The sequence below is a fragment of the Strix uralensis genome, chromosome 3, assembly GCF_047716275.1.
Source record: "Strix uralensis isolate ZFMK-TIS-50842 chromosome 3, bStrUra1, whole genome shotgun sequence".
Lineage (NCBI taxonomy): Eukaryota > Metazoa > Chordata > Aves > Strigiformes > Strigidae > Strix > Strix uralensis.
Window position 1 is genome coordinate 91,924,649 of NC_133974.1, and position 18,021 is coordinate 91,942,669.

At 39.4% G+C, this 18,021-nt stretch overlaps 1 protein-coding gene across 2 annotated transcripts in view; it reads left to right on the plus strand.

Moving 5' to 3' along the window:
* The window catches only part of LOC141941844 (visual pigment-like receptor peropsin), a 34,609-nt gene extending 16,588 nt beyond the window's left edge, over positions 1-18,021 (plus strand). The window contains exons 3-6 of one of the 2 annotated variants that reach the window (XM_074864834.1): positions 9,880-9,979; positions 12,165-12,269; positions 15,250-15,473; positions 16,117-18,021. In XM_074864834.1, the coding sequence (XP_074720935.1) occupies positions 9,880-9,979; positions 12,165-12,269; positions 15,250-15,473; positions 16,117-16,554 (867 nt within the window). In that variant the 3' untranslated portion in view covers positions 16,555-18,021. The remainder of the gene's footprint in view (positions 1-9,879; positions 9,980-12,164; positions 12,270-15,249; positions 15,474-16,116) is intronic. The other variant, XM_074864835.1, reaches the window with a different exon arrangement.

Below are 18,021 nucleotides of genomic sequence, written 5' to 3' on the forward strand. Positions count from 1 at the left end.
GCCAGATGGTGCCAGAGCATCCCCAGCAGATCCAGCTCTGCACAGAAACAGCCTCATGAGGAACCAAAAAAAAATATGTTCAGCTTTAAGCTATTAGAGAGCACAACAGTAGCCTGCCTGAGAGGATTCAGCCCACACCACCTCTGTTCCTGCATCCTGCCCTCACCATCCCTCCAAGGGCCAGCCTGGAAGGGCCTGCCCTCATCTTCTTTTGCTGAAGCTGCTTTGTGTTTTGTGGAATAATAAAGCCACAGAGGGCAGCCGGAGAGAGAGAGATGACTGTCTCACACTGTGGTTGGGCTTACTACATAGTAGCGAGGAAACCTGGTTTTAAATCCTGCACTGCTTAATGCTCTGATGCTTTATACAGACAGATTCTATATTTCTGTCTGGCATACCCTGGAGAGAAACAATGGGCAATGTAGTGAGCAGGAGTGAGCCCTACATTGCATGCATGAATTGTTTTAGTCTGCTATCCTTAATTCATTTGTGCAATTTGTCTGACAGCACCAGACCAGTGGCATATGTGCACCCTGAAAGGGCATGGTGTGGCCAGAAAGCCCAAAATTTTCTAGAAGCGCCAGACTTAGGGTGCATGCATTGAGGAGTACGTAACCCATGGAAATGTCTGGGATTTCTTGCACTTTAGCAGACTTTTCCAAATCATGGTGTTGTAGCTGATCAAGTTGCCAGCAGAAATCCCAGATAAATGGGAATCTCTAAGAAAAACTAGATTAGATGTGCAACCAATTAGGTGATGCAACCAGGACTTGCAAAGTTGAGCACAGTGACTCTTACCTCCTTTTGTAGATTCAGCTTCCTGTTACTGCCTCTGATTCAGCCACCAGCCACTGCTAGCCACTTGAAAAATCCAGCATTTTTGGTGTTATTAAATGTTCAGAGGTCTAGTATGACATTCTGAGAAGAAATATAGTCCATCTTTTGTAAAAATTGGAGGTGGAGATCTGAAACATCAAAAGGAAATTTACAACAGTAGGAAATTCTGAGATCAGTAAGATGAAAATATATGGGCTTTTTTCAGAAGGTTTGAGGGGAGGACTTGTAATCTCAAATAAATTCTTTCTGTATTTTATTGTTGGCATTTTCTTTCTCAGAACATGCATTTATTTATTTTCCTATACAGAGATTGTAAAATATTGCTAAATCTTGTCTGAGGAGGAAAGAGAAGATTAATACCTTCTTCTTCTAACAAAATGTTCTGTAAATTGTCTGATAAATCAAAAACCCTAAAGGTATTTATGTTCTTTTATAAATAGAGTAGATTTGAAGGACATTGATTTCTGTCCGTTTAATGTAACTGGTAAACCAACCAATTGTTGATTCAGCTAGACTATTGACTCCCTTGACTCAGTTTGTGATTTTATGCGTTTGTAAATACCAAGACAGTGTTTAGGTATTACTGTATGTGATATGATATTCCCTCACATTCTGGGTGAGATGACTGACCAGTGGTAGCTCAGCAGTCAGTGTGACCAGGTAATAAAAGCAATGTTAGGTGGAAAGGACCAAAATGAAACCTCACAGGCTTCCTTTCTCCTACCTTACCAGTACTTGAGAGCTCACTGAAGAAAATGTATCTGTGTCTGTATGCATTCTTCATCAAACTTCTTCCAGCACAAACACCCATTCATGTTGCTCCATCATCCATTCATTTTTTCCTTCAACAAATCATACTGCTTTCAACAGACTCCATATCTAGCAAGCACCCTTTGCGTATATGTCTCAACCCCACCTCTGCCTCTAATTCTGCCCAGCAGCCGTCCATGTGAGTACCCTACTCAGCACAGAGCTTTCACTCATAAAACCTAGACAAATCCACAAGTTGTTCGTCTTTACCCCTAGCAACATCCGTCAAGGTGGATAAAGGTTTGCTCCCACTCACCCTCCCTCCCAGCTAGCTATGGGGAGATGTAGTGGTGGTTGCTGTAACCGTCCTTGCCCGCATCTGAGAGTTCTTGAATGTTCTTCCATGTTTTTCCTCTTCTCTTTCACTGTGGGGAACAGTCTGTGCAGACACACCTCGAGTTCGCTGGCACTCGCACACAGTGGAGCCAGAACACATGCTGCAGGAGTACCTTCATCCTCAGCACAGCTTTCTGCAGCAGGCTAACTTTGACAGAGGTTTCCCATACAAAGACTGGACTAGCTCAACCTTGCTTGGTGTAAAAAAACTTCAATATCACTGTATATCCCAGTGTCCAAGCATGTAGCTCTAAGATTGAGGCTGGGCCAGAAGAAACCAGGGGTTTTTTTCTCAAATCATAATAGTACAGGAACGTCTGCTTAGCTGAAAAATATTCAGCTGTCTACCTGTAAGATGTTAAAAGGAATTAAACCAAATGTAAAAAGGGAGCGAAAAATATTTATTGACTATCCTAGCACAGTACTGTGGTGTGATATTGCTGGGATTTTACTTATATATAGCTTATCATTCCTGACATTTCAGTAAGATGAAAATAACCCAAAGTCAAATCATGGAACTGGCACTGAGAGCATTAGCAGATAAAACAGGTGTTAAAGGTGCTGAAGAAAAGCTATGTAACATTAGCTCTGCATTCAGCTCACCTTAGCATGCTGAAAGGTGGGATGTGGAGACTGATCTATAAAGCAAATTCAGAAAAAGTGCCCTTTACTTTGCCTGTGCTGTGCTACAAAAATCTTCTTCACAGATACTTTTTCTGAAAAATTGTATATCTTAAATAGGAAGACTAGAATGTATCCTCATTCTTGTTTCCTTGCATAACTGAGATTTGGATACTGAAAAAAAAAGTTGCAGAGATATTAGTCTTCCCTATATATTTACTTCTGGTCTGCCTTGATATAATCTGGAGAGTGTGCACATTGCAGTCAAAGAGGTAAAAGTAACTCATGTAGACATCTGTGAGCTAAATTTTAATGAGAAAAATACTTCATCTGCAGGGAAGGGGGAGAAAACCATGCCTTTGCACAAATAGAATCATTAGCAACATAGAAGATCGTTTCAGTGTAACTAATGCAACTGCAGGGAACTTACGCCACTTTTCATTAGCAATGAATTCTTCCTAATTTTCCTGTAAATTATTATTTCTGCAGTCAATTGCAACCAATTAGGGAAGTTACATGTTTGGTACTTGAAAAATTAGGAATGCTCAAAATATATGTTTCCTTGTTTAACAAGTCTGACGTAGCACCTCCCATGCCACCCAAGCACTGCATCAAACCACACACTGCTGTCTGGAAAGAACATTCATTGCCTGATAGTGCTCCTACAGAACCAGGAATTTCTAAAGCCTAAACTTTGATTCCTGCACTAGCTTTTCCTCTCAGAGGGCTTTGAAACATCCTTTTCTTGTTTCCTTATGTGGAAAATAGTAGCTTTCCTCATTGTTCTGTGCTGATGTGTGTTTCCAAGAGATTAAATGTCTTCTCTCAAAAAATGCTGTCCATCACTTATCTTCATTGTTCAAGATATTCTCACCACAGGGCTGAACAATCCATGTTCTTCTGACTCCTCCCTGTGTGTCACATCCCCTCACTGACTTTTAAGAAAAATTTCATATGAAACTTAAAAAACACTCTGATAATATCTGTAAGTATCTTAAATCACCCTACCTCACATTTACTCATCTTCTATTTCACAAATATGTATTCCATTAAGTGAGTACACCACTAGTGTGTAGGAAACAGTTTGGGCCCTGGCCCTGATCCTGTATTGACTGAATCAATGACAACTTGACTGTTGCTTGCAATGCACTGTATATGATATGACATCCAGTATTTCCACCCCAGTGTCCCTTCAAAAGGGATGATGTTACACCTGGTGGTTTTCCAGATAGCTCTTTAAGGCCAAGAATAACTTGTATCTTTTTACACTTCTTTCCAGGCTCTCTCTATGCTACTAGGACTACTTGGAAATGCATGTGACTGTCCTGTTAGGAGCTGTGAGGTCCAGCTTATCATATGCAGTTGTGATGTGAAGACCCTTACGAACCATACCTGTTTTAGGACTATAAGTATTTTCTTGGGATAAATCAGTTCTCTTCTGTTTCTCTGGTTATTTCAGGACAGGATCCAGAGGAGGCAAGAGTATCAACCTAAGAGGAGATCTCCTAGTAGCCATGCAGCCTTTTCAGGCTTTCAGGGACATAGCATGTTCTTATCTTGGCCACTTAATGGCGGAGCTGGTACCATCACTAACCTGCCCTGCCTTGTGCCTAAGAGCTTTATGAGCAGAAGAATACGTTCACTGGTAGGCATTCAGCCAGCAACCACAGATGACCTTGTATTAACCTGATGGTGGCTACATAAGCAGATTCCTAATTGCTGGGAAACAGCACAGACAATTGTACTTTCAAGAACGTGGAACATCATTTGTAATCTCTGGGCTGGACTGGCAGAGCCCATGAACAGTCTGTGGGACCTCTGCTTCCCTTGAGACATGTGTAAGACTCCAGAAACGTTTGCCATGATATTCTGAACAGGCAAAGACAGTACTTCTTTACTTTGAAAATAAAAGCATGACTTTAATCTGAAGTTACGTGGATCTCAGTTATTGGGGTAGGATCACCATAGGCCATAAAGACAAGCCTTGCTTTTTGTGTAAATGTAAAGATGAGAAGGGTGACTCAGGAGGTTGTTTTCTTCTTTTATCTGTCTGTGTATTTGTTTGTTTATATTAATGGTGCTACTAGCAATAAACAAGTAGGCTCTGAATTAACATCATCAAAGTGGAGAGGAGTTTTGGCTCAGGCCCATTGAAAAGAGTTTTACACAGTGTAGCACAGATGTTTCCAGAGGTCAGTGCTAGATTACCCATCTAGTGCTCCTCAATTTCCTTGTTCAGTAGTTCACAGAAAGACAATGGCAATACAGCATTTAACCTGAAGATGGGAATCTTTCCACTCCCAAGCAGGTGGAGATGGGGTACTTCAAGTAAGATTATAATCTGATGAGGCTGTGTAAGGAAATTCTGGAAGAAATTTCTATCTATTAGTTAAATTATGTGCACTTGGTGAGGCTGTTACATTCATAACTGTGCTCGTTGACAGGGGCATGTACTACTATGAGTATAAATTGTGACCTGAGAGGGCTACAACTCTAACAGCTGAAAGTCAGCCCAAAGTAAGTATACATTGAATCTTATTTGATTAACCCAGTATATAAACCTAAAATAACTACAAGCAGACAAGTAGATTTATTCCGGATTCCCTAACATTACTAAAGCCAAAACCCAACCTGCATATATAAATAGCTGACACTAAGTGTACATTTAACTATATAACATAGTTAGTATAATTACATGTCTGTAAACATAATTTTATAGCCTAAATATTGCATTCATATTTTTCCTATCTTTAAAATATGTGCCATCAACAGAAAGGTTTAATCACTTGGTGAATGCAAAATACTGAGTGTCTGATGCTCTCAGTGGTTTAAACTATCTAATTCTGTAGCGTATCGGTTTTCATTGTCTATTAGTGAATGAAGTGTTGTTTGTGTCAGAGACCTATAATGTCTTGGGTTCATGCAATCACCCCTAAGAAGAGCTACCCTTGAAGCCTGCTGAGACATTTTAAAAGGCAGAATACAACTATAGCTGAGCAATGTCGCATGAGCAAAATATGTTGTGTAAACTGTGGTAAATGATAAGTCTCTTTCACTTCCTGTATTGCAGGAAATGTTAAAGAAACAATTTGAGTGCTTTAGGAAGACTATGCATTGGGAGTTTTAAGTAGTCTCCTGTGAAGACTGATTTTGATTACGAACCTTGGTAGTTCCTCCATTTGGCAGAGGAGTTATGATAGTCCAGTTGACACATTATTGATATACTGGAGGGATGGGAGAATTATGTTGTTGTTAGACTCAAGTTGTATATTTTCTCACTTACTGCAAACTTTAAGAACTTATTAAATTTTAGAACATACTCTATTCAAACGTACCTACATTTTTTTTTTTCCCAAATGTGTTTCTTAAAGACTGATTTAGGTGCTTTTTTGTGTCTTGAGGTTGAAGGAGGTTTATTGTCATTATCTATTTACATTATGAAATTGGAATAATCTGATATGTATTCAAAAATATATTCTGAGACAGCTTATTGTGATGACTTTAAACATATGCAATAGAAAAATAATCACTGTTTAAAGTTTATCTTTTTCTTTCATATTCATTATCTCATATTTAATAGAAGAGAAAGACAGGACGTTGTGGTTCTGAAAGGAAACAAATGGACTTCAGGAAATTGCAACAGATTCACCAGTTGGCCAGAGGAGGGAGCGATGCAGCCTTTCTGGCTGGTTAGATCAATGTTTCAGCCTGAACCGAAATGTAATAGCTATTTTGGCAATCTACTTTTGTGCCATTAAACCTTGATTAATCCATTAATAAGAACAATAGGTTATATTTTACTCTGTCTGCTTTAAATGAAGGCAACCTTTATGAATTCAGTAGGGATGAATAGGTATTAAAGGTAATAAAAGTGGGGCACACCCAAGCTCATAGCTAAAAATTTGATAGTGCACCAGGGAGTGATGACTCTCCCTGTGTTGAAGCAAAGCTTAAGAAACAAATCTGCATGCAGTAGGAGCTTTATGTATTGTGGGTTGTAAATAGTACACCAAGAACATTAGTGAGATTTAAAATCAGGCACAAGCACAAAGCAGAAAAAACACAGCCTTTTCTTCAGTTGTGTCTTAGCTTCCAGGCAACATAAATATAATGAGCAAGTTCTGTGAGTATCTATATAGCCAAGGGAGTAATATTGGTATAGCAATGAGAGAAAAGCTTTTAAAACTGCTAATCTATTCCTGTTTCTTAATGGGTAAAAAGGAAAGCTGGTGGATCAAAACTACCATATAATCAACTTTGTGTTTATGTCAGAATTCAGTAGTGCCTGTTAACATTGCTATTTGATCATAATTAATAACAGGAAGGACAAAATTGCATTACACAAAATGGAGGAAATATTATGACTGTGGAAGGAAGGAGCTGGGTGGGGGTAGGAAAAAAGAAAAGGAAAACCAGAACCGGGGAGGGGAAGAGCATCAATCTTCCAAAGTAATTAAATGTTATCTACTATTCTAGTATTTCCTTGGCTGTCATTCCATATATCTTTAAAGATTCAGAAAACAGAGGATATCATATATTTTTGTTACCTACACATATTAATATCTCTGCCTATAGAAATTGGGACTATGCTAAAGCAGTTTTCCTGTTGCTAACTACTTTGGGCTCCAAGCAGTTGCTTTGATTGCTATCTACAGCCAGTGTTGTCTGTTCAGGAGCAGAAAAAGTAGCAGAGTTCTTTCTTCCACATCTCATAGGTGTATGTTTGAAGTAGGTTGGCTACTGCTAGAGTAAGATCCCTCATTTTCTTCTGAAGACATATGTCTAAGTGACACCAATATAAAAGTATTGCAGAATCGATAGGCTTGCTGGGAAATGACATGTGCATAGCTAGGCTCAAGAGTTAACATCAGTGATAGAAGGTTGGCAGGGACAATACTGGTTTGAGGATCCTACTCCCAAAGCAGCCCTAACCCTGTTGGATGCTCTCTCGTGTTTTAATGTTCCAATGTTGTGGTCTCTGTATGGGCTGTTCTGCAGCTTCAGAGCCACCTCATTTACCCTCCTTTATTTGTTTCACCCCGGCACTCTTGTCGTCACAGAGGTCCCTCTCCTCCTTGACATTTCACCCTGTCACTTATTCCAAAAGAGCCGACCTGTGGCTAGCATGGGGACAGTTAGCACAGCCACCCCCAGGAGACTGCTGCTACTTTAGCCACTTACTAGCTTAATGGCTCTGGTCAAATTTCTGGTGATGGCCCCCACACTAGGAGAAGCAACAGTATTTTGATATGCTGAAATGCTGTTATGAAATAGTACAAAAGAAAGACATAGTGCTGACAATAGCTTGGTCCTATGAACTGTGTTGATTTAGGTAAATCTGCATTATTTTTAACAAGGACCCACTCCAAAGAAAACAGTTTGGCTTGTTCTTTCTTATGGTGACAGAATTTCATCTTAAATGGTAAAGGGCAAGTGTGTATTTTTAGACCCACTTTCCTCTCTTGTAAGTGTGCTCTAGGGCTATTTGAGCTGATCACAATATAATTGTCTCTGGTCTGACATCAGGGAAGGTGAGGTGGAAGAATAATGGTCACATCTGAACGTGGTAAAATATACACCGATGTATTTCAGAAAAACTCAACTGGTTTCAGCATAGGAGGACTGACTGTAACACACACAGAGAAGCTTGTCCTGCTACATTAGTATTCAATCTCATAGCTCTTTAGACTTAATTTCAAAGTGTTTATTTGCATCATTGCTGAAATACTGCTTCCTTTCTAATCTAATAACTAATGCAATGGCTTAAGCTTATGCAGCCTGTTTTCTCAGCAGCCTTTGGCCACGCTGTTTTCCACATCTGTGAAGCACTGTTAGAGCAAATGAAGTAGTGGCAACTGTTTTCATCAATAAGGCTAATGAAATGCAGAGCACATTGGCATATCCAGGTGTTTCACTAATCTCCACAGCACATAGCGGGCCATATACAGCCAAGTACAGCTTCTAGCAAGTAGCTGAGACATCCAAGGAAGTCTGTTTTCTGCTGTAAACATAGTTGTATTTATACACCAAGCGTGAGCTGATTGTAAGCAGAACACAGGTGGATGTAGATTGTTCTAGTAGCAGATCTTGCATGTATTTAAAATGTGGTAGGTCTGTAAAAGTTGACATTAAGAAGTATATATAGCCAATATAAGGGCATTGGTAGCAAGAAAAAACACCGGTGAAAGAAATGATGAATCAGCCCTTTCTTAACCCTTCACCCAATTTAATTTATACAATCTGCCATGGTCTCAGCTTTAAGCCTGGATTAAAGCCCCAGATTCAGTGCTGGGATAAACTGAATTCCAAGGGAGTTGTGCCCATTCACACAAAGGCAGAGTTTGTTCCTGTAGAATAATGACGTGCTTTTCTGCTGATAATTTTACCACTTGAATGCCAAGTACAGTCCAGAGACACTTGCTTAGTATTCCAGCTTCGCTCAGTATAAAACTGGCACCTCCAAAAGCTCCTCTGCTCTGGCCAGTTTGGTATATCATTGCAGGCTTTCAAAAAAAGGACTGCCTTCAGCATTTTGCCTGGATCATTTCCCAGTCATATAGTGCTCCCCAGCAGATGGCTACATCTATCTCCGCTGCAGCAACTTCTTTCCTTCCATAAGTGAAGCTAGCAGGATTGTAACTATCCTGTGCGTATATCGCTGAGGTCCTGATGTCACTGGGAGCCTACACAGCTGTATGGCTCTGCCTACATCAGTCAGAGCTAGTGAGGATCAGGGCTTAATTAATAGCAGGCAATCAGTAGCACCAACATTGAGACTCAATCTATTGGAATGATTTAGCTTTGGATGGTTTTATTTAATTTTTTAAAAAGCTTTTCTCACTTAGCCAAGCCCATTGCCTCCTACATTCTTCCCTCTTCGGCCTCAATTTCATGGGTTCAGTTTGCATGTTTGTTCTGCCTAAGCGGGACAGCTGCATCCAGTGCATTTTTGCCTATTCAGGGCTTTTCTTCTTTTCAGTTCAAGCTTTTTCTCCTTCATTTGGCAAGTCATTTCAGGGAAGCATAGATGTAAAGGTGTGTTTGCTTCTTTATTTTATGTACCTGACAGAGCGTTTATATAATTTTTGAACATTTACTTGTTCACTGATCCTATAGAAGGTAACTGCACCTGACATTTTATATTTCCCTGCTAGTTGGGTTTCCGGAAAAACTTTTGAGAGCATTAACTTGCAAATGACAGGAGCAATCTCTGTGGTTCTTTTCCCCTTCAGATTTCTGCAGTGAAAGAACATCCTGTACTGCTTTGTTTTTCAGGTTGATGGCTTCCTGACGCTTCTCTTTGGCCTAGCTAGCATTAATACCCTTACAGTAATCAGTGTGACTCGCTACATCAAGGGTTGCCATCCTGAGAGAGGTAAGGAATAAAGGCTGTTCTTCATTGAACATTGAAAGTTCTGCCTTCATTGAACCTGGTGCAAATCTGTATTTCTTTCAGTCACAGGCTATATCAAGTATAAATTAGATGCCTTTGGAAGCCAGAACATAACACAGTCATTTACATTACAAACATGTTTGCATAGAATCCTTCAGGGTTAACTCCAGTAAGAGCCAAATTATTACTGGTACACTTTGGTCACCATGGGTTAAATTCACTCTCATGCCGAAGATACCACAGGTCTTGCTGACCCTCTGTATTCTTCAAAATGCAACTTAAATGACTCCTAAGTGATGCACACATCGTTATCTGGATCGCACTGTAAGCAATGAATTTCATCTTCTATGAGTTGATGTTTGGGAAGTTTCCAGTTGTTGATAAGATCCTTGGTTCAGAAGGCTGCCCTACATACAAACATTTTCACTCTTCAGGTTGTTTTGCCAGGGTTTGCACACAGAAGGCATCATGGACTGCTTTAAATGGTGCTGGGAACATTCCATCTGCACATCTTGCCTCCAGCTTTTGTAGCACTGCGCATCCTGCCATCCCCACATGCCTCTCCAGCCTCCTCTCAGTGGACAGTTTCACACCACAGGACATGAAAATTACTCATACCATCCCCAGAAATGACCATGACCTGACTCTGCCCAGATGGTCCCTGTCTCCTGCCTGTCTCCTAGATCTGCAAAGCACCATCACCACAGCCTTCCACCCATACTTCTTCCTTCTCTAGTGCCCTGTTGATCTGTAACCTGAATATCTCAAACAACCACTGTTCATTACTCTTTCCAGTGCTAGAAACCTTTTACTAATCACTCTCTTTCTGTTTTTTTTTAATTTCTTTTTTATTAACCTTTGGTATAAATGCCTCTGTAAAGCCATACAAGTGTCTCACTGTACACATCTGGTCTGAAATCTTTTACACATGTCTTGCCCTGTGAAGGCCTCGTCAACAAGTCCATATACACATGCCGTCATCTACCCCTTTCCCTTAATGCTTCTTTACATCTCCACACTCACCCCAGGCATTCCCTTTTGCATGATCAGTAGAAACCTTTCCTCACTATTCATCCTGGACCTCCTGCCTGCTGAAAACTTTGACTTCCACTGAGAGTCTTATGTAATCTCTCTTCTTTATACCTACCCCTTCCATAAATTCCCCCTAGTCTTGCTTTCACCCATCCTTAGATAATGTATTATCAATTTTCAAGCCTTTGTTATGACTGGCTTTCACCATCTTTCAGGCAGGAACCTATTGATGTTCACAGGTAAAGCATGCATAAATACACTGGATGCATCATATGAGTTTTTCTCTCTAATAGCGTGAGTAGTATTAGCTGTGAAAAGAACTTCTGCGGGGAGGTCTTGTTTCCACAGGAAGTTCTTCTGCAGTTTGTTGTAATGACAGACTTGTTAATTTTCAGCACAAACTGCTGTCGGAGCTGCTAGAATTTGGCTGAGATGTATTCTACATCTACGTCTTATATCCATTGCGTATTATGAAGGACTGTGTAAAACCCATGTTTCTCTTTTGAAAGTTGTATCACACGTTCATCTGAGGGCGTGCATAATTTATGTTTGCCTCTAGAAGAAACCTGAGCAAGTACTCAGTATAACTTTACAGAAATGTTGAGGAACAGAGATTGGTGGATGCATAAATATTTCCCACGTAAATGAAGAAATAACCACAATGTGTGGCAATAGCAGAACAAATTAAATATTTTGTATTGAATGGCTAATGTAGTTTGAGCATCTAACGTATTTTCTCCTTTTTAACAGGGAAAACTTTGACGTGAATAAGAAAATCCTATGAATTTAGACTTACCTTCTTTGTTTATATGTAAAACTTCACATACAATTGTTTCCTGCTTTTTACAAAATTGCAAAACCTAAGTTTAATGTAGAATTTGCTAATTCTGCAGCGCTCAGCAAACACATTGTGTCCTGCTTAAAAGTCATTCATTTCCACTGTTCACGAATGGTCTTGAACACAAGCCTGACAGATGTTTTCAAATTTAAGCCTTTCTTATGCACTGTTTTGTCTTAGTATTTTTTAAAATAGCTGTATTTTCCTTATTAACTCTTGGTATAAGAGTGCATTTAGATTTCAGAGATATGTTTGCCTCTCTAGCTTTTATTTTCTGACTAAACTATGCCATTGCAGGTCACTGCATCAGCAACAGCAGTATGACGGTGGCGCTGGTTCTCATTTGGGTAGCAGCTTTCTTCTGGTCAGCAGCTCCATTACTTGGCTGGGGCAGTTATACAGGTAACAGGTATCTTTCAGTTGTACTTATTTGGCACCTCTCCACTTAACTGAACAAAGATACTTACCTTTCTTTCTTGCTGTTTGTGATAAAACAGACCTATTATCAGTGGAACTGAGAAAATCATTCATCACACATGACGTATGCTCAGAGTGTTGCCTGCTTTGATATCACCTATAAAGAGATTTTTTTTTTAAGATATCACAGGAGAGACTTGGACCAAGTGCATATTACCTATGAAAAAAAGAGAGGCCAGAAATATTTGGCATGGTTAAGCAATGAGATAAAGGAAACTATCAAAAGACATCCTTCAAAAACTGTCAAGATTAGGAAGCTAGGAAAGAACACAAGTTCCAGCAAGTTAAACTTGAAACTATAAGACAAACCAGAAAGATTTGGTGAAACAGTTTGTTGAAAATATGAAAACTAACATAGCAGAAGAAGAAAAAGATATCTGAAAGTCTGTCAGTCCAAGAAGTGATTAAGGTGCAAGATAAGGCCATAGCAAAAAAGGGAGGGGGAAAAGGAAAAAATTTGAATGGTGAACACTGCAGTAATTCAATGGCTAAGGGATATTCCCACACCAGAAAATTTCTTCATGGGAAAAAGTTGAAGAAATTGTCTCAAATTAAGTCTCTAAAAATTCAACAAAACAAATCTCTAGGAACAAATGGTAATGATATAGGAGTCCTAACAACTGAAATCATGTGACTGAAGTTGTCCAGCATTTACCTGCCTAGATCTTGTAGGCATCTGTATTCTCTGAGAAATCATGAGATCTATGAAGACTTATTAAAGCAGCTATGTGAATATATCCTCTTACTTATTAAATACATAAGTTTTGAGGTATCTCTGAACCCTTGAAGTATGGGTGTGAGAAAAGCATCCATTTCTATGATGGGTTAAATCTTTTATCCTTCCCAAACCAAAATGGTACCAGGATATTAGGCTTGATGAATCTTTTGTTTGAGACAGAACCAAACTCTTTATTAGACTGTTCTAATTTTATGTCATGTTTTTGCAATCTGGATATGTCATAATCTTGGCAGGTCTGGACTGATCATTTTCTGTGTATCTTCTGGTGATCTGTATCTTCTTTTTACATTAATCTTACTAGCTCTTCATTTATAAAAGGATTTCTGATGTCCCTTTTTGTCTTTAAACTGCAGCCTGTCACTTGGTCATCACTGCTTTGTCAAGGCCTCCAAGTGCTCCCATGGATCCTGTTGGATTCAATTTAGATTCAATTCCTTCCAGGCCTTCCAGACCACTTCTAGGTGCAGTTTTCCCTACTGAGTATCACAGTGGTTTCATGTTCCTGGGCTATCTGACTCTAAACACATTTCCATTGAGGGCACCCATGGAGATGTGGAAGCCCAGCAATGGCAAATCCGGCAGCAGGCAGCAGTGCAGGCAGCGGGAACCAGCAGACCACAACACATTACGCCTGGCTGACTCAGACCTCTCACTTCTACACAGCAGCTGCAGGGGTACCCAGGACCCCATTGATTTTTGGAAATACTGCTTGCCCATGTCCCTGCAGAGGGAGAAAACACAGCTCTGAATTCTGACTCACAGAAAATCTGCAGGATAATCTTTTCATGTCATCTGGAAGCTGCTTTCATTTTTCAGTCAAAAGTTTTCACAAACCAGAAACCTGGAATTAAGCCGAGTTTATGATTTTCTTTTTGAATCTTGAGGTCTACTGATGAAAAAGGCAAAGGAGACAAAAATCTGTTTCTCTTACTGAACACATCCAGACAGCAACACCTAGAGCTTTTGGTGATAAAAATATCGAGCTCTTTTTGATGAGAATCGTAAAAGAGATTTTAATCTTTTACTCCTTTAATTCATTCTGTCTAAACCTCCTATCACCAGTGAGGAATTAAGGGATTTTTTTTTCTTCAGAATTATCACTGGATGTCAGAGAGAGGTCTGTTGCTAAATCACGCAGGCTACACCTGTACTGTATCTCCAGGACTTGATAATACTTGACTTGGCTCACGCTTCATTTATTTGTAATTCAATTTGCTGCCATAACTGTCAGAAAAAAACAGCTTTTTCCACTTAAAAAGAAAAATCAACAATTCAAAATCTATAGAAAACCTCTAATGCTATTGAACTCAAGTTTTCTATCAGGATACATTTACAAACACATCAGAGGGTCTAAAGAAGTCAACTGTTATTAAAAAAAAAAGGTATTTAAACAGAGACTGCACTTTATTCTCACTGCCTTTCCCTTAAGTATCCAAGCAGCTAGTGTCCGTTTGTAAATCCCACAAACTGCAGATCCTGCAATCTGCCTGATTTCATTTTAAGAGCCTGCAGCTCCTTTGGAGTTGCAGAACTGTATGCTTCCCATTTAGCAAAAGGTCTCATATCTTTCTAAGTATTTATATGTTTCATCTTCCCATAATCTTTATCATTATCTGTATTAATTTGCTTTCATGGCTCTTGCTACAGTAAAAATTTCATTGCTTTTTAGTTTCTATTAAAAAACCATTTGTATTTCCTAATTTGCTATGCAAGTAGTGACTTTTTACATTTGGTATATTGTCTCTTTACAATTGCTTGTTATACTGTTACAGTTCTCACCTTAGAAAGTTACTATGTAGAAGATTATGACAAATAAGAGTAGATAACACTCAAGAATATCACACCTACTGAATGATTACCCTTTTTTTTTTTTTTTCCTAATAAAGTATCACAATTTCCTATCCTGAAACAACAGTTTGTTAATTATGGGTTTACACTGGAAATCTAAACTGGACAGAATGATAATACGCTAAAACTTGTTACAGTCTAGCTGGTCTTGAAATATTGTTTATGTAGGAAATTAAGTCATGGCTTGTTAAACCAGAAAGATCAATCCATTCTTTAGTGTTTAAAAGAAGAAAAATACAGCATTTGAACTGATAAATTAATCGCTCAAAAGCGGATAAATGTTCTAAAAATGCTAACCAACTTATTTTTGCTTTCCAGATCGCATGTATGGCACATGTGAGATAGACTGGGCAAAAGCCAACTTCTCTACAATCTACAAGGCCTACATTGTCTCCATTTTTATCTGCTGTTTTTTTCTGCCTGTCACAGTCATGGTCTTCTCATATGTGTCAATTATCAATACTGTCAAGTTAAGCCATGCATTAACAGGACTGGGTGATCCCACAGACAGACAGAGGAGAATAGAGCGGGATGTCACCAGGGTGAGTTTGGGTTTCATGTTGAGTGGGATTTATCTAAATGAAATCCATTTTTCCAAAAATTCCTCTCAACTAGAACAGAAGAGAATAAAACCAATCGGTTGCATTTCATTTTTCCATAATCTCTAGTGACAGAGTCTGAACTCAGTAAAGAATACGAGGTTTGTTTAAAACTCCTACCCCATCAGTTGGCCACACCATTGGTGCCACATCACATGTGAAAAATAACCTAAACATAATAGGAGTGGGTTATACACCACAAAACCAAAAATTGCTTTGGCAAATCTTTTTCAAAAGTTACGTTACTTCTGAGCATACACAGAAGTTACAGTGGAGATTTCAATTTACTTGCTGTTGACTTAAATCTACCCAAAATCATACAGGGGACTGTAGTTACTTTCATTCCATTGGATGAGGCATCGTTCAGGCACACCACCATGCCAAAACTCAATATGTAACTTCTAGGTCTGCCTGGCTCTATCAAAGTGAATCTTTTGCTTGCCTGTATTCTCCTGTGAGCCATACCCTCAGGACAATCTAAGTGTTTCCCTTCCAGCCAAGTTCCCAGGCTACTATTCCCAAAGTATTGCTTCCCTAATGTCATCTTCCAGAAAAGATTTAAGACTATTCTTCTTCTGTCTTTTAGGTTTCTATTGTCATTTGCACAGCCTTCATTATTGCATGGTCACCATATGCTGTCATTTCTATATGGTCTGCCTATGGTCACCCCGTGCCCAATCTTACCAGCATTCTTGCCAGTTTGTTTGCTAAGTCTGCCAGCTTCTACAATCCCGTTATCTACTTTGGAATGAGCTCCAAATTTCGGAGGGACATTTTCACCTTATTCCATTGTGCCAAGGAAGTCAAGGACCCTGTAAAGCTCAAACGTTTCAAAAACCTCAAGCCAAAACAAGAGCCCTCTCAGAAAGAAGAGAAGTATGCAGGAGAAATGCACCCTGCACCAAGTCCTGATTCCGGGATGGGAAGTCCAACCAACACCCCACCTCCAGCAAACAGGGAAGTGTATTTTGGTATTCTCGATACACCATCTAATAACCCGGATATTGAATGTGACAGACTGTAAGTTTTGTGGCCACTTAACACATGCACCCACTTTGTGTTCAGGAAGACCCTCTTCAGATCAGCGCTTGAGTGATTTCCTAATTCCCAGTCCATCTGTTTCTTTCTATAGCACTAATGACTATTCAACTCAAGCAAATGAGACAGTAAAGTGATATTTTCCTTCTATGTAGGTACAAAAGGCTACGAAGCACATTACAATGTGGGCAGCACACCCAGTGCCAGGAACATTTGACTTTCACATGCATGCAGGAAAAGGAAGACTGACTTGTGAAGAGCAGGCATTAGCTAGCAAAAAATAACTAATATGTTCCTATCCAAATTTTATTAATTAGGAGATTACATTTCCAAATATGTTTTTTGCTTTTTAACAGTCGTAGCCATAGAGGACCATTTCAGGGTGGTGGTGCTGCACAGCCCAGGCTGTAGGAGAAGGTGGGCCCTGCCGAGATTGCTGAGGAGCTGCTGCAGCTCCGATGGTTGCGAGCCAGCAGACAAAGAGGTGTGCTCCCTGCGGGGCACCGAGGCATGCCCACCGTGGGGGTCCCAGGCCCTCTGCGTGCATGGCTGTGTGTCCGATCGCCTGTGCCTGACTCTGCATGTGTCTATGCAAGTTCCAGGAGTTGTAGATCTTGGCATTTTCTAGTCACTGTAGTCTGAACAGCGGCTTCATATTTTTTCTCATTGGTCTGACCTTCCTGGTGAGCAGAGCCTGGCTGTAGCACTCAGATTCAGGAAAGCTGGCCTTTAATTTTACTGATCTGTCTCCAAACTGGTTGTTTTCCTACCTGACTATTAAGGTGAAGCAAGAGATGTTGTACAGGCAATGAAACCAGAAATGACACTAAGGTTTTAAGAATACTGATGAAGTGTCGCATCAGAGCTATTTGCAAAATATAATCCAACACTTCACTGATGCTTCTAAAGAAAGTTTTTGTACCTGCCTATGGGTAAAAAATGACTTTTAGGTAAATGTAACTAAGTAACAATTAAAGATAGTGATTTAAATAGCTAAACTGTAGTCTTAAATCAGTAACAAGATTATCAGTTGTTATAATATACAATTATTTCACCAAGTTTATTTTACAGAATCAAAATGAGGAGGTATATCTTTATAATTCCTCACCTTGGAAATTAACTGCATACTCAGAGAGTTATGTAAAAATGTCTCTGTATTAGCTGTGGAAATTGTGGGTTCATTTAGTGCCATTTGCAATTTAAACAAGGGGGAAAAAAAGAAGGAAAAACACCAACAATATTGGTGACTAACCTCACTGCTATTTATCACTTTTTGGAATCGCACTGTCTGGGTGTGCTAAAATGTAGTTGTTTTGCAAAAGTATGCTTTTCCAGATGTGTTTCTTGGGAAAGTTACAAAGACAGCCTGCCTTCATTTCCCCCATTGCTCTGTTTGTTTTGAGAAAATCACCTGTGTTTTGAAGTTAAAAACAAATAAATATTATAAGCAACA